The sequence below is a fragment of the Hyposmocoma kahamanoa genome, unplaced genomic scaffold (genome assembly GCF_003589595.1).
Source record: "Hyposmocoma kahamanoa isolate Upper Pololo Valley unplaced genomic scaffold, ASM358959v1 65, whole genome shotgun sequence".
NCBI lineage: Eukaryota > Metazoa > Arthropoda > Insecta > Lepidoptera > Cosmopterigidae > Hyposmocoma > Hyposmocoma kahamanoa.
The window spans coordinates 14,709,732-14,732,893 of NW_020653853.1; the positions used below are offsets into that span (position 1 = coordinate 14,709,732).

The 23,162-nt window shown below is 34.4% G+C and overlaps 2 protein-coding genes across 2 annotated transcripts; one reads left to right on the forward strand and one right to left on the reverse strand.

Annotated features, from left to right (window-relative positions):
* The first annotated feature begins 6,660 nt into the window (after positions 1-6,660).
* LOC113231338 (SET domain-containing protein SmydA-8) lies at positions 6,661-9,537 on the forward strand. The gene is made up of 3 exons (XM_026465620.1): positions 6,661-8,002; positions 8,135-8,319; positions 9,254-9,537. The coding sequence occupies exons 1-3, from the start codon at positions 6,700-6,702 to the stop codon at positions 9,407-9,409; spliced, it is 1,644 nt and encodes a 547-aa protein (XP_026321405.1). The 5' UTR covers positions 6,661-6,699; the 3' UTR covers positions 9,410-9,537.
* Positions 9,538-11,754: 2,217 nt separating this feature from the next.
* Positions 11,755-21,014, reverse strand: LOC113231538 (ultraviolet-sensitive opsin). The gene is made up of 7 exons (XM_026465860.1): positions 20,946-21,014; positions 19,734-20,037; positions 18,956-19,134; positions 17,447-17,569; positions 15,194-15,388; positions 14,108-14,281; positions 11,755-12,277 (listed from the first exon to the last, which is right to left on the reverse strand). Exons 1-7 carry the CDS (start codon positions 21,012-21,014, stop codon positions 12,068-12,070), a joined length of 1,254 nt encoding a protein of 417 aa, XP_026321645.1. The 3' UTR covers positions 11,755-12,067.
* Positions 21,015-23,162: the final 2,148 nt, after the last annotated feature.

Sequence of the window (23,162 nt, forward strand, 5' to 3'; positions counted from 1 at the left end):
AATGGCGCATCGATAAAAAAAATACCGCCCTCGGCCCGTATGATAAAAATGCCGCCCCGTTTTGCTGTACAATATATTACTACTTATGAGCAAATGTGATGATTGCACGTTGGTTATTAAGGGCGGTAAATAAGAAATTACGAACGAGACTATTAGAAGCCCGAAGTCGAAGTTCGCAATTCCCGTGCCGCCCGTGAAACATACTATGTTTTTTTATCACATTGGTGAGTAAATAGCCATGGTCGTGTGATGAGAAGAAAAGCTCGAGGGTTTTATTTGGGGCTTTATAGCCAAGTTAGCCTACATGCAATCATACTATTTACGTGCAAGTGTGATTAAATAAACTAAAGACCTATATTACAATAAAACGTATATATTATAGGATAAACGTAACAACGTTTTGTTATAAAAGTATTATAATTCACTGTAGGAGAGTGATTTTTTAAAATCTATATTTATTTAGGCACTTCTGTACAATGTACAAAATATGTCTGTTCCATCGTATTTTAAACTATAGCTTACATGTTTGGGCGATGCTGCTGGAGACCCGATTCAACAAATAATAACAGAGTTTTTGCCTGTCTCGCGTGGGGAGTCATTAGTATACAATTTATAGCACCTACGGATGTTCGGTTGATCTGGAAGTCTCTCATCAACGTAGCCCTCTGTTGCTCGTACCGTATACATTCCAGTAATAAGTTATATCAATCTTGTACTATTCCACATAACTCGCAATTAGGAAAATTTTTTTTTTTTTCATCAAAAGAGTGATGTTACGCTTGCGAATTCCTGGCTGAATTTTCATAACTGTCGTTTTGCCCGAGGCACAATTTTCGCGTTGGTTCTTGCGTCAAATTTAATCGTTCTTACGAGATTTTATCGCTGGGGATCTAAAAATATACTTTTGCTTCCATTATGCTTCCGTTTGAGAAATCTTTTAACATGTATATTACTAAAATGCTGTAATTGCATAATGTACGTTGTAAAATAATTCTTTCATATATTAATATAATAAATTAAATAGTAGTAATTTTTTATTCCGCATTTTGGTTTTCATCAAACAAAGACTTAAAAAATATGATAGTTTAATTTGATATCTACATTAGACGAATATCACAAAATAATTATGTGATTTTTTTTCGCATCAAAATTATAAGCTTTTTCAGCTCTGCATACTTTTCTAAAAGACATTTATGATAGATGTTTTTGGTAAAAATACTCATTATAATTTTTTTTAAGATTAAAAATACATCAACCATATTGCGACACTAATCAAATAGTACAATTAATAACTAAATAAATTAAAACTAACTTACTTTCAAAGTTCAATCGACTAAGTAGATATAACGTTAAAAGCACTGCTAAAAATCACAACCAAAATGTATTCCGAAATAATATCGTAATATGTGCGATATCACGGAAAATTTCCAGCAACACGAAAAATGCGTGCGCGCATGCCACGCGCTTTCAGACTACAGCAAGCTTTTAAAGTGCTTACGCAATGGAAAGGCGTGAATGAATGCTTTTTCTCGAAGGTTATGAATGATTCATATTTATGTTTATTTTGGCAATAAATTTAACTAACTCATTTATGAACATTTATTTGATTTATTAATATAATTTAAGGACCAATAACTACGCTAAAGTATTGACGTCTAATTGCTTAAACAAATGGACGAGCTAAATATTAAAATAGTTTATTATGTAGTAAGAGTATAAACTAAATGAGGTTGTGTACCTCTTACATTGTTAAATGTTTAAATCGACTGAATGTTCGTTAAACACTAAATTAATTGACAAGGTAGTTATGTGCCCTGTGCACTGTAACTGTGTAAACAAATGGCCGCGGAAAGTAGGACGCAAAGCAAGCAAAACTAAAACGTGTAGTTGTAAACCGTACCTATTGAGCAAAATTCTACCGCCATTAGTTGAAAGGGGCAAAAACTCAAAACCGAGAATGTAATGTTTAAAGAAATGAAATAAAAAAATATCTACTTTTCTTTTGCAGTAATTTCATATTATCCATCTTGGAAAATATAGTGACGGATCGGTTTTTTCTATTAATCACACCAAGATATATAACACACATATATATACACATATATAACATTTGTTTTTCAAAATGCCGCATACGCCATTTCAACTAACGGTGGTAAAATTGTTCTGCTTCCTAAGTGTCGGTCACTCAGTACTGAAGATCGCGATTTTGAGAAAGTACGTAGTCAATATTTTTTCTTCACTTCCACCTGTCTTCGACTATTTTATTATTTATTTATTTATTTTATAATTAAAAAAGAAGGACAATTTTCTTAGCTAAACGTAGTTCTACAAAACTGTGTATACAGTTTGAGTACAGAATACAAACGAGTCTCAATTGACAACAAAAATACTTAAATAAATTTTATTTAACTATAGATTTCTCATAGATGGCGCTACAGCTAGAAAGTCGTTGAAAAAACCAAATACAAAGATGCGACAAAACAAGCACATAGAAAAATTCGTGAGGTTTGCTGGTTTGTTTCGTGGCTTAGTTGGCATAGCGTCTGGCACGGTTATCTAAAAGACGTCGGTTCGAATCCGGCCGGATCGAAGGATCTTTTTCTAAGTGTTCGATCTTTGTATTAATAATTATAACAAACAAATTTATTTATGTTATTAAATTCAATACAAATTTATTTAAGTATTTTATTTATGTCTTTATTTATTTGGGGCTTTGATCGTTATTGAACATGTCAGCCCCATTGAAAAAACAGTAGGTACCTCAAGAAAATATTTAATAAAATCTAGACATATAAATCAAAATACTACTTAATGTTTTTACATACTATTTGAAAAAAATTTGTGAAATTATAATCTTTCAACATTTTTTTTTAATTTACATTTTTTTAGTTTCATGTCTAATAACCTTAGGTAAGCTAAACAGCTTATTAGGTATAGAATACGTTTCTTTAAGGTCCTATCTCCATAGTAGTTATCTCCATACTGTCCTATCTGCATACTCGGTGGAGTGCGACATTCACCGTTAGGTTACTTTCAGACAGACAGACTTTCAACTACTTGGTCACATTATCATTTTGAACTCATCTTCTAGGCCGTTTGCCATTTTTTTAGCCATAACGATAACTTTTTCAATATCATTAGCGCTTCTCCGTAAATGTGGCCAATGAATCTAGAAAGTGCTGAACGGAATTGCAGAGATGTCAATTTTAATGAAGTCAACCTTTTTTTTGTAGTAGACCCATACTCAGCAGTGGAATGTAATACTTCAGAAACTCTGGTCTTTTTTTTAGACGAGACCTGTACCCAATAGTGGAATCTAAAATACCTATCAGAAACTTTTGCGGGCGTAGGCACAACAACTCTCGAATCTTTGAGATTGAATTTATGCATACATTATACAATCGTACACACTCCGTTCGTGAGTTTTGCATCCCACTGGTATTTACGCTAGCGCTTTCTTTTGTTATCGCACAGGGTTATCACCGTTTAGAGTGATCTGTATAAATATTTTTATTTTTGAACAAAAAAATACTATGAATTATTAAAAGTCATGGAACCAAAATTGTTGTTTATGATGTTAGTATAAATATCCCTGTGAGGGTGTACATATTGTGTACAGTTTATAAAACTGTACATACTGTTTTTAATGCAGAATTCTAATGTAAGGTAAACATAAACATTAAGTGATGGAGAACAATGTACAATAATATCGTTTAATTTCTTTTATTTCATCGACGAACGTTTGGTCATACAAAATCTTAATAGTGGCGTTATTGCTCTACAACATTATTAAAATAATAATTCTCTACCGACACGCAATATCAAAATTTCACAGGATAAGTAAGCACTACTCACACATACCACTGATCACTGGCATACACGCGCAACCTCGGCGTAATATATGAGAAAAATATCTGCCTCAGCACAATAATCGGCAAAAGCACAATCCTCGCGCGAGTGTGTTAACAAAACATTGTGAAAAAACACTCTATATTTTTTGGTTTCATGTCTAATAACTTCGAATAAACCTTGAGGTCCTATTCCTATAGTAATTGATTCTTGGTCTAATAAGGCCACATTTGCAAAATGATGACTTTTCAGGAGAGAGGATTAAACAGAAGTGTTTATTCACAAAATACTGTCGATTAATTTCATTGGCAAAATGTTTCATGTAGTTCGTATTATTGAAATGACATTCATGTGATAACAACACTTTTGACATATATACTCGTATATAGCAAGGGTACGAAATTTACCAGAGGTTATCGACGTTGTATTATAGGAAAATATTACCAACTGTACACAGTATAGTGTCTATGGCGTTATTTATTTAATTAAAATGCAAGTCACAACGATACAAGTTCCATTAGATAGTATTTATTGCTATGACACCCCGTACACCATACCCCATGGCACTTAGTGAACACAATAACGTTAACGCTACTTTCAGGTTTACATATTTTACACATTACAAAACTAAATAATAAAATAAAAAATACAGTTTAGAGATTATAATAACATGTCAATTATCCATCATCAGTCTTCGTCAAATACGTAAAATAACTTAACAAAATTTAATTAAATAACTACATAAGTTTGTCGACATAAAATTCATTTAAGTTATAATAGCATTTGTCAATTAGTAATTTTTTTAGTGAAAGTTTTGTAATTTGTCTCACTTCTTAGGTATACGGGTAGTTTATTATGAATTTTTATTGCATTCTAATACGGACTATTCTGATAGATGCTTAGTGTACTTTGCGGAAGGCTTAATATATTGTTATATATACACTATGTTATAGATATATTTGTTGATAGTTAAAAGATATTTATGTTGTATACAAACTTAGTCAGACTAACTTATTACTATTTACTTACTGGGAAACCGCTGCCTTTGCATGCAAATACGATACGGTATCAAGGTTGCCTAGAAGAAATACCTACTTAGCAATAACGCCGCCTGTTGTACGTTACCTTACTCTGTAACACTTACATTACTGTTCTGTATAGTCTTTGTAGTTTTTTATATAGTGCAATAAAGAATATTTCATTTATTCATACGATACTACAGAAGCATCTTTAATTCCATAAATGTGTTTCCGGCCGAGGAAAATCGGACGTGAAGTCTCTTATACCCGTTATATCAGTGGATCTACCCACTTTTAAATCTGGAACACAATAGTTCTGCTTTGCGGAAGAAATAGTAAGGGTGGTTGTACCTAACCAGGCAGACACTGCGCAGACTGTTTTGTAGCAGTAGAGTTCGGTTCCGGAGGCAAGTAATATAGCATAAGAATTAAGAAATAGTACACATTAAACTGATAACAACTTACTACCTTATTTTCCAGAGTGATAGTAGCACTTACTTTTATATAACAATATAGTTAGGTATTTTATCTCAGGGAAAGTGGTGTTAGCACTGTATATAGAAATTTGCAATATAAAGAAAGTATCCTTTAATGTCGTTAATACGCTGCTGGCTGGGTGTAGACTTAAGTTTTCTGTGCCTGCATCGACAATCGTGTACTTAATTCTGGAAGCAGATAGATTCTGTCTGTTTTTAACCGACTTCAAAATAAGGAGGAGGTTCTCAATTCCACTGTTTCTTTTTGTATGAATGTTATGCGACGACTCCATTATTTGCGAACCGATTTTGAAGAATCTTTTTTTGTTGGAAAGTGGGTACCTCCATAGTGGTTCCATTTCATTTTGAAGAATATCATCCACCTCTAAGGGTGGCTGTTCACGCATGAAGATTCATTTTTATAAGTAGCGCCTAAATTTTATTATAACGAGCAATTATTTTAATGGTTGATTTTACTATTCTCCAATTCAAGGCGTTTTCTCTCTCAATATACTTTGAGTAGTGAGAACCGATTTTTATTATCTCCTGTGTCAAGTTCCATATAGTGGCGAACTAGGGGATGTAACCGGGTTTGCGTACTTTCCGCTAACCGATTTCAATAAAACTTGGCAAATAGATGTAATTCCGCGTACTTTTAAGGTCGTTTTTTTTTAGTATTATGTACTGAGATTATTTTATAATACCAAGTGACGGGACGAACAAGTCGTGCACCTGATGGTAAGCTACACGTCTGTTCATAACAATTGCAGTGCCACTCAGAGCTTTAAATCGCATAGATCTGAGGGACACTGCCACTGCGCCCGCCACCCTAAGCCATAAGCTGACAAGTCCCACGTGCTTGTAATTTCACCAGCACCCTTACCCTTCTAAACCGGAATGCAGTAATGCTAACATGCTTGGCCCCAGAAATAGGTAAGGTGGCAGTACTTCCCTGGATGAACTCTTTCACAAGGTGCTCTACTACTGTTGCACTGCATATTAAATTCAATAGTTATGTCGAAATTAAATAGAGCGAAATCGAAAAAGTAAATACAATTAAAGCAAGTGTGTTTATCATTATGTAGTTGGTTCTTCTATATTTTTATTAAAACCGACTTACAGAATAAAAATAGATTAATATCAAGTAATTGAAAAAATCAAACTAAAAGCATTGTCAATATGTGCATAACCATCAATTATAATACGGCTACACACTTTGCTAAACATGCTGTTCCATTTTGTTGGCTCTAGTCCCAGTTAACCCGTGTTAATTATGTAAATCTATTTAGAACGAGTATTGTCTTAGTGATCAACCGAAGCGGCCGTATACGCGCCCTAAATCGTCCATTAGGAAAATGGACAAGAAAAGTGAAATACCATTGTGCGAGGTCTGCCAGCAACCTGCGAATCAAACCTGCGGAGGATGCAAATTGGTGTATTATTGCTCAAAAGGCCATCAAAAGCTTGGATGGAGAGAAGGGCACAAGTTTAAATGCTGCGCCTTCAAAATCCAGTACTCGGATACTTTAGGACGACATATGATCGCCACAAGAGATATCAAGCAAGGTGAAATGATCCTCAAGGAGAAACCGGCAGTTCTGGGGCCAAAAATTTCTTGTACTCCACAGTGCCTGTCATGCGGAATGAAGTTAGAACCTAGTAAAGTTGGCGACAAATACGAGTTCTACCATTGTTCATCATGTAACTGGCCAATGTGTGGACCTCAGTGCGAAAAAGCTGATGTACATAAAGCTGAATGTAAGATCATGACAGACCGAAAATACAAATGCACAATAAAATATCAGGGACCCGATAAAAATGAGGCAGCATATTGTGTTATAGCTCCGGTAAGAATTTTGTTGATGAAAGAAAGCTGTCCATTACAGTTTGAGAATATTATAAACTTGGAATCTCATTTAGAAGATAGAATTAACAGCCCCCTTTATACAATTTTGAAAGCAAATTTAGTTACGTTTGTGACTCAAGTGCTTGGTTTGGCGTTTGATGAGGAAACTATTATGAAAGTGGCAGCAATATTGGACACTAACGCATTTGAGGTGAGGTCTCCAGACCACTTGAAAAAGTTGCGAGCTATTTATGTGACTGCATCTATGATGGATCATAGCTGCAAGCCGAATACACGGCACATATTTTTAGGCGACGACTATATTGTATCATTTATTGCAACTGTGCCAATTGCTAAAGGTGAATTAATAACAACTACATATACCCAAAGTTTGTGGGGAACATTGGACAGAAGGAGGCAATTGAAACAATCTAAATGGTTTGACTGTGAATGTGATAGGTGCAAAGACCCTACAGAATTTGGCACTTATTTGGGTAGTATATATTGCTCACTTTGCAATGGACCGGGAAGTATAACAACAGGATCAATGTTGGTATCAAGTGATCCATTGGATGAAAATGCTCTATGGAAATGTGAAAAGTGTGAGCACTTTATTCAAAGCAGACAGATGGTGTGGGGTAATAACGCTTTAAAACAAGATTTAAATAACCTGAACAAGAATGATCCCAAGGAATTCGAAAATTTTATACAGAAATACAGTTTAACACTTCACCCAAATAATCATTTAGTAGTGCAAGCAAAGTTAGCGTTGATTCAAGTTTATGGAAATTACAAAGGTTACAGTTTAGCAGGTAATGTATAAGTTTTTATTGATATTGGTATCTTTTAAAAGGCACTATGGCTTCAGCATTTTTACCAAACCATTGAAATCAGTTCCTTGACCGATTAAGTTTCTAAAATTATATCATTGTACCTTCTCTTAGAACTCTCAGACCATCTACTCAAACGCAAGATCGATCTATGTCACGAAATGCTCGAATTAGCTGATAATCTGGAGCCAGGCTGGTCGACGTTTCGAGGAAAATTGCTCTTGGACTTGCAAGCGGCGATGGCGATGCAGACGAAGAGAGAATTTGAAACCGAAAAGTTGACTAAAGCTGGAGCTCGGGTAAATTTTATTTTTACAAACATTAAAATATCATGGCACGATATTTAAAACGGTTAGGAGTAGGTGCTACGTTCTTTAGTCACCATACGTTCAGGTAACCACCTACTTTAATATCTCATTAAATAATCGAGTATATCAAAATTATTTCAAGCTTATTCTTCATATTTGTACCATAGATTTATACACTCTTAGGAGTCTTTTCGATCTAGACAGTTATTGCTTTATAAATAGTTTTGATTAATCACGGTCATATAACTTGGAAGCGGTCCTAATATCAAGCAGCTTCTGTCACTCAGCTGTCACTCTTAATTTCTATACAAGTTTGTTAATTAAGCTTGTGTTAACCTTAGTTCATCTTTTTTTTTTGGTTTTGCTATTTGAAAACCATTTATCATTATTGTCCATTGCAACAGACCATTTCCATATATTTTTTTCTCCTTTTCGTAGTTACTTTTAACCATTATATATCATGATTACGTACTAGATCGGTAATAAATAATACCGACTGTGGTAGGTGATTTTTAAGATAAAATATTTCGCTGTCAAAGTTGATAGTCTATTTGTTTCTATTTGACAGCGTGTTGCTGTTATTTGAAACGCTCGGACCAGTTGGCATATTGCCAAGTATACAATTTGGTTTAGTTACGTGTTGACTGATTATTGACCTATTTTTAATAGCTCCTTGTAGCTATATTATGTTATTAACAACATATACTGAGACTGGTTTTTTCAGCCGAACTTAAGGTTTTCTATAACTTTGCATATTACTATTGTTGAAGTTTGTGACATAGAAAATAAAAAATCAACATTTATCCATATTTTCCTTTACAATGGTGAACCACGGTATTGGTGAACCAAAACGACTTTGTGGGTCAAATCTATGAATTAAATACTGTTTCCCCTGTCCTGTTCATAAAATTGAGATGGTTTGCAGGATCAATTAATGGAATGTATGACGTTACTGCAAGAGGCCGTAAACATCCTCCGAGTAGAGCCCCATATGAGGACTGAATTAGAAGCTAAGGTCAAAGAATTGTCCAGTCAATTGGACATTACGATAGATGAGGCAGACTGCATTTCCGTGGATTGAAGAAAGAATAAGGAAGAATATAAAATATTATTCATTAGCTGTAGTATAGAAATTAAATGTAATTAGAAAAGACAGCTAAGAAGACAATATTTGGTATATATATACAGTGTGTTGATTTGCATTCTCGCCATATTTAAGAAATTAATAATAAAAATAATGCTAAATCATCTAAAATATTAAAAAATATATTCTGTTCAATATTCTGCCTAATCGTATCTAGTAATGTTTTGTAAAATTGTCTCCACTCGTTTGCACCACGCGAGGGCAGTCGATCGCTTATTTACCTATCCATTTTTTTTTATTATGATCTGTACTAGTATTGTTATAATTTGCTATTTATTTACATTAATTAGAAAAGTTGAGTGAAAAAAGTATTTTTTTGTAACTTAGATTTGGTATTTACCAACTTTAGGTTACATGAAAGTATTGCTAGAAGTACTTAGTTCCATAGCAGAAACTTCGACACTCATATCCTTCGCGTAAACTAAACGTTTCACATCATGCCATAAGAATAGACACGCACTTGTACTTGATGTATTACCATGCAGATTCTGCTGAACCTGATAGCGGTTCTTGTTTTTACTACTAACTTTTGTTTATATACCAAACCGCGTGGCATTTCATGACAGACTAGAATAGAGTATGTGGGATGTCAGCGTGACGTAGACGCAGTACGGGAAGCGAGATCGACTGATCTACCAATCGCGCGCTCGATACGACACTCCCCCGCCGTCGCTACCTGCACCCCACCACCAAACAAATCTAAAATGCCTTTGTTTCTGCGCATTTAAGGGCACCATTCAAAATGTTTGCAAGTGCCGTGCAAGTCAATGACCTTTAGATCCAATTTGTTTACCGCAATTATATAAAAAAAAAGAAATTTACAAAATTTTTTTTTTCGATTTATTTGTTTAGTGATTTGGGTTCAGTTTCGGATATAGAATGACCTTTGTAAATACGGCGAGAATGCAAATCAACACACGCACACACACACACATATAAACATATATAGTTATTACTGATACAAAGTTCGAACAAACACAAAGAAAGATTCCTTCGATCCGATTGGACTCGAGTCTTATGCCTTACCTTGGCTATTATTAATTGAGCTTCGGATTGAGCCGTTACTTTGCTACCAATCTTTGTATTAGGTATAATACAAAGATTGGTAGCAAACGTATAGTAAAATCAACTGACTCGACCAGTAGCTAAGTTAATAAGAACGGTAGCCACGGTGAGGCAACTGTCAGTGGTTCGAGTCCAGTTGGATCGAGGGAATTTTTGTTCGTGTTTCTTCAAACACAAAATTCCCTCACAGATAGAAGTATCTTTGTACCAATAACAATAACGAACTAGTGGAGTATATTCACCAATAATCTCAGTACAGAGTACTAAAAAAATCGACCTCAAAAGTACGTGGAATTACGGCTATTTGCTAAGTTTTATTGAAATATCCCCTAGTTCGCCACTATACAGGACTTGATACTGGAGATAATAAAAATAGGTTCTCACTACGACACTACTCAAAGTATATTGAGAGAAAAACGCCTTGAATGGGAGAAATAGCAAAATCAACCATTAAAGTAATTGCTCCTAAATTAAAGTTAGGCTCTATTTATAAAAAAATTTAAAAGAAGAATCATGAAAATCGGTTCACAAAAACCGGAGTTATCGCGTAACATACATACAAAAACAAAAAGAAAAAAGAAAAAAGAACATACAGTCGAATTGAGAACCTTCTCCTTTTTTTAAGTCGGTTAAAAATACACAAACATCATAGTTGTAAAAACATCATTACATTCAATAAAATAAATATTGGTATTGTATATTATTCTGATGTCGAGTAAGAATATTAGTACGTTAGGAAAATTCTTCTAGAATCGCTAGTTTTGTCTGTTTAATTACTGTTACACTGAATACTTAAACTTAAAAACTGAGAAGAATAATTTATTTATATATTTAGTATGCCTTGGATACGTTACTTTCTAGTGCACAACTACTTGGTGGACAGTTGGACAGTAGCTTTCCACGACAGAAACTGGCTGAAAGTCAGTCTGCACAACATAAGAATCCAGAGTCAGTTAAGTGTATATTAAAAATAAGTTATTTATCTAAGTTTTTATTATTCATTATTTCTATTTGAATTATGTAAGCCTTAAAAATAAAAATCAAAACATTATATGCCAAATTTATTTCATAAGAATCGTATTTTTTTATAAGAACGCTACAATAAATGTTATGTTAATAGATACTACTACTTCAAAATAATAACTTATAAAGGGAGAATAGATCACAGTGTTATTTTTTTTATATATAAAACATTCAATTTTAAAAGCTACAACGCCTATCTGAAAAAAGAAATTTTGGAATGCTGAAATGTAAGAACTCAGTTTTGCACCTTTTGTTGGTGTAATAAGGCCACATTTGCAAAATAACAACTTTCTAAGAGTGAGGTTAAAGATCATATGTAAGAAATTGTATGATTACTTTTTCATGCTTAAATATGAGAGTTACAAAATATCACATAATTATACATAAGTTTCATGGAGTTTGTATTATTTTTATGACTTTCATGTGATAAAAGCAGTTTTGACGCAAAATCACATGTAGCTGTAGCTTTATTATACCAAGACGAAGGTACGGTTTATCGATATCGATTTATGCAAAATCATCTTTCAAAGGTGTCAATTTAGTGGGTTTATTGGTAACCTCTTCAACTTTAGGCACACTTAATTCTAAAACATCTTTATTAATGTGCAGAATGTTTCTGATCATTCTGGTGAGTTTCTTATTGGGACGTACATCACTTTCTATTATGAAAATCTTTTCAGTATTTTTGTCCGCTGTTTGAAGTTCCTTATTTTTCGTCTGAAATATAAAAAAGAAATACTGTAGAATTTTTCATCTCTTTCGAGTTGTGTTGTTTTTATTAACCAAACCTTTTTATTACCGTATTTCTAGTATTTATACGAGTACTTTAATTTTCTCTTGACTTTCTTTGACTTCTACAAATTCAAAAATTCTTCTAGAAAAAAAATCCGTTAAAATAAAAATTATTTAGGAGCTAGGCATTGACCTACTAACAAATGGACATCGGGTTCGCGCTAAAAAGTGTCCGCACCTATAGGGTGTTAAAATCGCATACAGAGCGTCAATCGCGCAACAGTCTCCGTTTGTTCGACTGATAGCGCGGTTGTCAATCATGCAGTACCATATAAGAATAACTTGTAAAAATTACTGCAGTAAAGTGTAAAAACTGGATTCTGTATCACATTTTCACTAAAAAAATATATTGTGTTATCATAGTTAACATTTAAAAGTGTTATTTTGTACAGTTGTATAATATTTAATTTATATACATATAAATAAATCGTAAATATAAATTTCAAAAGCAAACAAAATAATCAAATAACTAACTGTCCTTTTTCTACACATTGCATGCGCAAAAGATGGAAAGAGACCCATTACGTCAATTTCAAGAAGCTTATATAAACTTTTTGGTCATTTTCAATTGTTCGAAACATAAGCGATTTAAATATTTGGAACAAAGAATCTACAGAATCGTCTTGATTTTAATCTTATTTTTTGGAATGACTCTATTAAACGTTAGCAATAACTAACAAAATATTGTTGTACTCGTTTTACGACTAGGGATTACCTATCAGAAGTCACAAAATACATTTGCCCGAAATAACGTTAGCTCAATTTTAATAAAGTCAAATGTATTTTTTTAGGAATATTACAAAACAAAAGCTAATTTTGGCTTTGTGAGAAGCATCAAAATTACTTGAAATTACGGATACGGATTTTCGGAATTACAAATATTTAAGTTTACGTTTAGTTGGAATATCGGTACATTTCTTAAAGTACACGCTTAGTTTCACATTTGTAATATTTGTATGTGTGTGTGTGCCCAACTCTTTATTATTTCTTGAAATGAATTTGTACAAAATTTGACATATACACAAAAATTAATTGATATTTACAATAAAGGCTGCTCCATTACTGTTGTGTTCTAGTAATTTTCAGTCGAAGCTAAATATGGTGCATTTTATTAAGCTTCCAATATAAGCTGAATATGGTGTTTTTGGGCCCTTTAAATTGTTGCAAGCTAAATTAGGCAGTACTACAATGATGTTACAATTTAAATTAAATGTTTTAGTTTTTTTATATTTCGTTACATATATTACATGTCACTAAGTTTGTACAGGTTAACTTCGGACTTTTTTTCGTGGTTGTTGTATTAGACCCGTCGTCCATTTGTTGGTAGGTCAATGGAGCTAGGCTTTTGTCGGTGGAGTATTCGCCAACCATCTTTGTTCAGCACCCTAACTTCGATTTCCCGATAATGACACGACTTTAACTTTTTCCCATAACTGATCGAAATAACTTCGTCTCGGTCTTTTTGTACGTCTCTTTCCTTCTATAATGCTCCTGTACTAAAACTGTCTTGACGTATCAGACACGCAAACATCATTCCTCTGCAATTTTTTTTAAGAGTCCTTTATTTTAAAAGACCCGTAGACGGCAGCTATTGTAAGAACAAAAATAAAATTCAAAGAAAATCTGATAAGAAATAAATGAAAATGAAATCAAGGACATTGATTTTCCCTTCAGACGCTTAAGTTTTCTGAATAGCACAAGCTACAGAATGCCATACAGCTATTCTTAAATCAGCAGGTAACAACAGGTTCTTACCGAACCACAAACACAGCACCAGGATCCAAATTTGCAACAAGATACACCGGGAGTCCTATCCATAGCCTTCAGAAATCTTTTGTTGGTAAACCCGTAGATGAGAGGGTTAATGCTACAGTTGAAAAACATCAGAGTATTGGAGGCAAACCAAAAAATCTCGAAATTTACATCCACCTGCAGAGAAATTGGTCAAAGGTTATAAAAATGAATAAAGAACTATGGCGCTTTACATAAGGTCCTCTGTCGCTGCGATAGACAACTTCACCTTGCCTAAGGAGACGCATCAAGTCGCTTTTTGCACTGAGTCGACTGCAACCTCTTCGGTAAGCGAATTTTACTTTGGCGCGGCGCAGTTAACACGCTGTTTACACCGAGTCGTCTACCGCCTCTTCGGTAAGTGCATTCGGCTGACAAAGGCAGCGCAGTTGATATGTTGTTTAAACCGAGTCGACTGCCGCATCTTCGGCAAGTGAATTCGACTGCCGAAGGCGGCGGACGTCACTCTCTGTTTACATAGAGTCGACTGCCGCCTCTTCAGCAATCAAACTCGAGTCGACTGACGAAGGCAGCGCAGTTGATACGCTGATTATACGAATTGAATGCCGTTTTCGCGGATATGGCCATGCCGAAATCGCATCACTATAAATACAAGAATTTTAACACAAATCCAACAAATCATTATAATATTGTACTCCTCGGTCCAAGCGACCGCATCATAATGGGTTGCGACCACCGACACGGTGGAAATTATTTGGTCGACAGTCGCTTGCCGAAGGCGATCAAGTTGCTCCAGTGACTCCACCTAGTCGATTTGATCGACTTCGGCAGCGGATTACAGTCGTCAAACGACTGTGTTCATACTGCGTTAGTTACCGCCCTCGAAGGGCGCGCGGAAGCGACCAGTTGACCTACTGTAAACGCGCCATAACACGATTTTATTTTTCGTCGAACATAAGACAAATCTGAACGGCCATGTCTTGGTATACATAGAGCCATAAAAAAAGAAAGATGAATGGGATAAAACTGTACTGTGATTTATTTGTAAAATGCTTTAAAATAGGTTATCGTCTTACACAATTTACTTACGGCATTAATGAACATATTATTTCTGTATCTATAATACAGCATAGCAGAGAAAGGAATTCTGCAAATAACATCAGCTAATAACACGCAGGCAGTTACTCTCATTGCTCTTCCTTTAGCTCTTGTTACAAGTTGACCTCCTCCACGAGATGAAAGTTCTTTGGCACTGCATTCTAAGCGCCACATGATGGCTCCATACTTGTAAATTAATGTAGAGGAAACAAATTTATGTTAATGAAAGTGTCGTTCATAAATATTGGTGATATTACTACCTGAACTAAAGACTACCTAAGAGTTACCTATAGCACACCCCGGACACTCCGTACAACGATCGAAAATCATTTACCTACTGCTACTACATACAGCAAGGCGTTATCTGCACACGCGCAAATGTGTGCGTGAAGTGGCAGGGTTACCCATGACTTTCTTGCACTATAACGTTACGTGATCAGAGCGGCAACATAGCGAAAATGCTAACGCGAATATTTATGTATCTATGATTCTATTAATATAATCCAGAATCCTAAAAATTACGCATATCTATTTATATCGATATAATATCATATTTTTCATTAATTCACTAACTAGATTAATATTGAAGAGTTGTTTAAAAAATATATTAAAAGCACTTAAAATGTTATATTTTGGACATATACGTACATACATATCTTTAAATAAGGTAACCAAGGTATTTGAAATTGCGTGTCCAAGTTGATCATCATTAATTAGGTATATTCGCTAGTTACGTAATATTTATCGATAATAATGACTTCTTGTTTCTTTAACGATAATCATGATCACTTGTTTATTTTCGACTGCTACACAAAAAGGACTTTTTTTAAATAACATATACAACTATATATTGAGGTAGACGTCCACAGATCCGCAGCGCAAGCATCGGTCGGATCGCATCTAACGTGATAGTGCGTCCACTTTATCCGCAGCAATCGGATTGACGCAACTAGTAACTATCGGATTGCCGACGCCACTTTTTGTAGCGAGCGGACGAGTGTAACTTCTGTGTGGGAGACAATGGATTTGGAAAGTGATGAATAATTTGTCGTGGTGGCTTGTTTGTTGGCAGAAGAAGAAAGAAGAGAAAAAAAGGAAACATGATATCTGGATATATGACATATTTAAGAAGATATCGCAACACAGAGAATTTCTGATTTGCTAAACGACGACGTAAATTTCTTCCAGTATTTTCGTATGTCTCATGCTAAATTTTTAGTCTTCTTAACAAATAGCAAATGACAGCCGGCGCGACGCGGCGGCGCGCGCTGTTGCGTCCACTGATACGCAATCCGTATGACGTCGCGTCGTCGACACGCATCGGAAAAGTTGCTCCTCCGAGGAACTGCGTCGGCATTACCGACCGATGCGGATCAGTGGACGCAGTTGTATGAACTTCTATACAAAGAACACTAAAATCCGTATAACGCGGTCCGTACGATGCGTGCGCTGCGGATCTGTGGACGCCTGCCTTTGACCTCCATCTCACCTGTGCATCAACTCTCGATCTCGTTTCGACATTCCGTTCGAAACAATTACTGTAATACTTGACCAAATCAAAAGATAAGATATAATATGAAGCTTCATTCGCATGATGCGAATTTTAATATAATCGAGTGTTGCTTATTTGTCAGTAATTGTTTCGAACGGATGTCTGAGTGAAGCCGACAGCTAGTCATCGGTGCACAGACTGGGTCTAAAAAGAACTCGAGTGGTAAACCTAACTCGAATTTGAACAAAACTCGAGTTCGAAAATTCGACTCGAAGCGACTTCTACACTACAAAGTCTCGAGTACGACAAGCAAGGTTCAATTTTACTGAACAACTACTATTAAATTTATAATTAGTCCACGAATTAAATAAAAACCAAATCCCGATATGGCGATTTATGAAAGTAAGAAGATATTAATACATAAATACACGATAGTAATTACACTACAACTCTGTGAAGTGATTGTAAATGTTTTGTTTCTGTTTGTATTTGTGCTGAATAAACGTGTTATCTATCTACACAAATAGACTCGAGCACTAATGTCGAATTCGAGTCTGTTTGAAAATTCAATAGGCTCGTAATACATCGAGTAGTGAGTATCTGTTTTTATGAATCGAGTCTTCTTGTGAATAGGAGTCGACACTTAAAATAAAGACTCCCGGAATCGAGTTTTTTACAACACTAGTTATATCTCGTAATTGTCATAAATTGTAAACATGTTATTAGTAAGTCATATTGTTATTCACACTTACCGCAATAGACATAAGACCCAATGGCATCCACACCAGTAGCGAGATTACGAAATGCCAGTACACGTTAAGGATATTAGGATCTTCCACACAATACATCTCCAGATAGTCTAACCATTGGCGTTCCTGGACAAAAGTATTCGAGGGCTAGGTTATAAGTTAATACTACATTATCAGATACGTGGTTACCCAACCCGAAATATGGTTTCCGTAGGTACAGTCATTCTCAATACTTTTCGCCATTGATTATTTAAAGAATCAATGGCATTTCTTTTCAAAATATGTATATGACACCAATTGCCTTGACTGTATCGAGTTTTTAGATTTTCGCGATTGTAACTCAATGTAGGTAATGAAGCTATTTTTTCGAATCTAAACGGCCGTCACCATAGGAGCTGTAAAGCGCTCGCAATGGTTTGTTTGAAAACACAAATAGGTGTACGCGATTCAGATCCAAAAAAGTTCATTTCCTGAGATTTATAGACATAACGTTCAAGTGTCATTGGAAAGGAACACATTTTCAACGTAACCAAGTCTGCAGCCTGCGAGCATGTCACGGAGCAACCTACACATTCAATGAAGTTTGACAAACCCCAGGTCCTTGCAATAGAAGTGCGTTTTCTACCCAGGATGCTGCGAGAGGCCATTGAAATCAAAAAACATCCTAATTTCAACAGGGAAGATGGTTTCTCCGTACCACCAGTTTGGGATCCAGTATTTCTTCTAATGAAAAATCCCAAACAGACATAAGACTGCAGTACTAATTAATATGTTTTAGTTTATTCTAATTTCTATTAATAATTAATAATAAATTGAACTTAATAAAAATTCATTCGATAAAATAATTTGTAAAACTTAATATAGCGTAAATTGGAATGTTTTCTTTGTAAAATTAAAAATAAGGTAGTTAATTAATAACTATTGTAACTATAGTGAAAAAATAGGGTGGTTTGCATCAATATTAGACATAACTGGTTGAAGACTGTACCACCTCAGTCAACTGGGACCATGGGGCCTGTAAAGGGCCCGAAACGTCGATTTGTTTGAAAAAACAAATATACGCGATTTAAATCCGGAAAATTAGTTTCATTTCCTATCATCAACATTTACTTAATATATTTGTATTCGCGTGTATATTTGATGGAATACATTGATTCTTGTAATTATTGAGCATGTATATATATTCAATTTCGTGATTTATTAGATTTTATTGCCGATTCATGAGCCACCTTTCCTTTCAATTATTCAAAGGTTAGCTGGAAGAAATACTTTTATGGCTTTTGTACGCTAACGTTTTTAAATTCTTTGTAAAAATTTGTAATTTTATTTTGTTGTCCAATAAAGTGTTTACATGTATACATATCTATCATGATATATATAGTATCTATCATGTTTTAATCACATTTTAACATATACATAGATGTTCAGATACTAGTTGTTGGTGTTACAATGTAATATGATAAAAGAAAGATCTTCGAAATTGATTTCTGTCAATATTCATTGTTGCCTTACCGCATATTCCCTGCAAGTAATCCATGGTATAGAAATTATGAGAGCTACTGCCCATACCATAAGAATGAGTTTCGGAGCTGCATTTTTTGTAACTCTAGCTTCTGCTGTCAATACTGCTGCAGCTAGTCTGTCGTATGATATGAGAATCACAGAACCTACGTTTGCTAATAGAAGGGATGCTGGAAAAAAAAATACTTTATAAAAATTGAAATCGGTCCGTACAATTTGTTAATGAAAATATTTGACAGCTTTAAGTATTTTAACTGTTCAAGCATTCGGATAACTTTAAGAAATATAAACTTTAAGTAGGTATACAAACATGATGTGATTTGCCGTCAATTTTGAACACCTTTATAAACTTTATAACATTTTTATTAAAAAGAAACCGACCTCAAAAATTTATGGAATTACGTCTATTTGCCAAGTTTTATTGAAATCGGTTGACGGAAAGTGGGTGAAATCCTATAAACTGGATTCATCCCCTAATTTGTTAACATTAGAGGTTGAATACTTTTTTCAAATTTGAATGGGACTACTACTGAGGTAACCCCTTTCCAACAAAAAAAGAATTATCGAAATCGGTTCCCAATGTCGGAGTAATCGCGTAACGAACAGAATTGACAACAAAAAATTGAAAAAAAAAATGGAGGATTTTTAAATCGTTTAAAAATTAATTTAAATAATTTTGGAGTTCGAATGTAAAATTGGAAGAGACAGTGACAGGAATTTAACATACTGTTTGTAAACAAGTAAATGCATTGAAATATTTAAAAGTTACCTTGTAAATACCCTTCAAAACGACATCCAAAATGTTTCAACACGTAGTTCTGATAGAAATCTCTAACCAACATGAACCACGGTGCTAACAGCAAAATCAAAAAGTCCACAAATGCCAAATTGCCAATTAAAATGTTACTGGCACTCCATAGCCATTTGTTCTTGATTAGAACCAGGAGAATGACGAAGTTTAAATAAAGACCTGGTACAACGATGGTTAGCATTAAAGAAGTTTTTATGGCGATTTCTTTCGGTGGTTTGACATGCCACAGTGTGTTCGGAAATGGATACTTTGATGTGTCTATCTGTAAGTGAGAAAACATTGTCAAAAAAGTGATTAAATAGAAGAATTAGTTTAATAATTCTTCTCTCTCTAGTCGTTCCCTCATATCTGAGGATCGTGGTCAGCTTCGTGCCTACTTCTGAGGCACACTGTCTCCATCTGTTTCTATGCACCGCGTCTCTTACGACAATGCAATATTTGGAGGACGATGAGTTTTTCACTTATGGTCGATCCATCTCGTTGGCGACCTCGTACTCCTTCCTTCCGTGTTTCCAACTACAATCAATTTATCCAAATTTTCTACACCTCTGCGCATTATGTGGCCGAAATGTGATGGCATGTGGTGCACAACCAAGTCTTAATTTGAAGCTGAGACAGGATTGACACATTGGTACGTTTAGAGATCCAAGGTATTCTCAATATCCGTCTCCAGCACCACACTTCAAATGCATCAATTCTTTGTCTCTCCCTGGTCAGAATTGTTAATGCTTCCATATATACAGGAAAATGGGAAACACTAAAAGCACACGGTCCTTAATAATCTTAGTTCATGTTACCTACTGCGTTGTACTGTAATTCAGATCATCACTAAACTTCGTCAACACGTAACACTAAAATTAGGTACGAAAATTGTATCTACAACAGGTTTCGTAAAAATTGTTTAACCTTAAAAAGATCACTTTTGTAGCAGTTGAACTCCTTGTGAATTGGTCATCCAGGGCCTGAATTTTACTAATTTTAAGACATCTTTTCTCTATGTTGAGGACCAAACATTGACTTCTTAACAAGTTTGTATTAACGGCAAGAGGGCTGTCCATGCAATTTTTTAAACCGTCTCGATAGCCACCGAAGTAAATAAGTCTCGGTAGTCATCAATCTGACTGTGTTCTAAATATCGATAAAAAAAATTGAATTAAAAATCTAGCTTACTTCATTCAGATAATCATCACTCCAATTTCCAAAACTGAGCAGTTTTAATTCTCCAAAATCTTCATCCATAATTTTTTTACGCACTTCTTTATTGTTTAAAGACAAAATCAAACATTTTCGTTGTCCAGCGCAACGTGTGACGCAATAAAATAAATACTTTTCACAGAATCGATGTATTTTAAGTGCTGTAGAGTCCAATGACATTGATTCTCTTTAATTCGACGTTCTTGCATTTCGTTTAAATTAGCCATTCTACTTGGAACGTCGGTTATATGGACTCGATGTCAACTCTTAGCGCTTTTTGGCATCTTTACTCATTAGATTAGCCCATGCCTATAATAAGAATTTCAAATAGTTCTTATATATGTTACAAGTATACAAAGTTCTTATAACAAAATTATTATGGAATAGTATATAATAAATGACGACGAGAGATGAGATGAGAGTCATGCAATGCATAGCAATGTAGAGGTAGACCTTGAAAAAGAAAGCGTGATGATCTGATCACATTCTTTAAAGATAGCACAAGATTTGGAGGTATAGAGAGAGTTTAGCCTTTGTCTAGCGCGGAAAATTTATCCCAACAACTTATGAAGGTTTTAATACGTTTATCACAAGGGCGGTAAATAGGCAATTACGTACAAAAGGACATTTAACACAATACAATTTAGTCACATAATATTTTCATACTTTTAAGTATCTCACAAACCAATGTTATATGAAGAATGCAAAAAGTTTTGTGAGCATAAATTGCGTGTGAATAAATTGCCTTATAAATTTATGTATATCATGATATTATACTGTATCATATAAAAATTATTAAATCAAATGAAAAAGTCCACCAAAAAATATTACTTACTAGTAAGTAATTTGTACATGATATTGATGTGGATGGGAAACTCTATTGCCGAACAATCGCGACTCTAGAAGGTAAAGTATATGTTTACACATTAATTGTGATAACAATACAGTAGTCCATTAACGTGAAAGCTTTTTATCTTTTTTTTTGATAAAATAGAAAATACAAGGTTAATGCAAAGGTAGCTCAACTTGTTTACATGTTTGCAGCTTTTGAATGTAATAGAAGTACAATAGTTGCTTTACACTTTTTTCTGTTTACGTTCTTTTTTGTTTATCGTCCTTCGAATTTTGTAATACAAGTTTTGAAAATGACTAACGCCATCTATTGTAATTTTGTAGAACTAGAGACATAACATCTAATCGCACCAAGCTAAAGCTAAAGCATGTAACATCATCAGAATCTGCTCAACTGAAATTAACTTTAGTTCGCGTTTCTTTACATAGATGTCTCTGATATCAAAAAACGAAATGCAGATAAAAATGGGGCTAATAATAATGTCTCAGTACATTTTATTTATCTTCGGTTCCTGATTGTTTGAAATATTCTGTCTCAGTATGCACGCTTCATTTATCCGGCACATGCGGGCAGTCTAGAGTGTGGCAACATAGCATTTAATTGTAAAGAACGATTTTATTAAGTACAAAAATAACGTCTTCTTTGAAGTAATCCTTAAGTGTGTTAAGGTCGTATGTATGACTGAATTCGTTTCATATTTGTTCATTAATTTGCATATAATTCGATTATGCTGTGTTTTAACAAGGGGTTTTAACAACAATAACTTATTACTTGTAGTTAAAAGCAAATGAGAGTCAATACACATTGAACAAATAGAAACAGTAGCTCAGTCACTTTACCGTTTTTAACCGTTTTAAACACTATGTAAATGGTGTAGCGGACATAGCGTACGTTTTACAAAAAAATGTTGACAATTTGTATTTCTTCAGAAAAAAAAGGAGAGCGCCGTCACGCGAATGATACTCATATATGCCATTTCTTATAAGAAAACTGAGAAAGAAGGAGATACTCCTAAACGTAATTTTTTGTCAACCGACTTCAAAAAAGGAGGAGGTTCTCATTTCGACTGTATTTTTTTTGTATGTATGTATGTTACGCGATTACTCGTTTTGCATTTTTTCAAATTGGCATTTGTGAACCGATTTTGATGACACTTTTTTTAATTGGAAAAAAGGTACCTCAGTATTGGTCCCATTTAAATTTGAAGAAAATAGTCCACCGCTAAGGGCGGCAAACTAAGGGATGAATCCGGTTTCGCGCACTTTCCGGCAACCGATTTCAATAAAACTTGGCAGATGGATGTAATTCCACGAACTTTTGAGGTCTTTTTTTTTATAAAA

What these genes read in the sequence shown, in the direction of transcription:
- LOC113231538 (XM_026465860.1), bottom strand. Translation starts at nt 21,014, where the DNA reads ATGGATGAAGATTTTGGAGAATTAAAACTGCTCAGTTTTGGAAATTGG. An exon ending in GTGATGATTATCTGAATGAA is followed by an intron (nt 20,038 to 20,945) that starts GTAAGCTAGATT and finishes TCTCACTTACAG; the next exon opens with ATAGACACATCAAAGTATCC. An exon ending in ATAATATGTTCATTAATGCC is followed by an intron (nt 14,282 to 15,193) that starts GTAAGTAAATTG and finishes ATTTCTCTGCAG; the next exon opens with GTGGATGTAAATTTCGAGAT.
- LOC113231338 (XM_026465620.1), top strand. Translation starts at nt 6,700, where the DNA reads ATGGACAAGAAAAGTGAAATACCATTGTGCGAGGTCTGCCAGCAACCT. An exon ending in CAAAGGTTACAGTTTAGCAG is followed by an intron (nt 8,003 to 8,134) that starts GTAATGTATAAG and finishes ACCTTCTCTTAG; the next exon opens with AACTCTCAGACCATCTACTC. An exon ending in TGACTAAAGCTGGAGCTCGG is followed by an intron (nt 8,320 to 9,253) that starts GTAAATTTTATT and finishes GATGGTTTGCAG; the next exon opens with GATCAATTAATGGAATGTAT.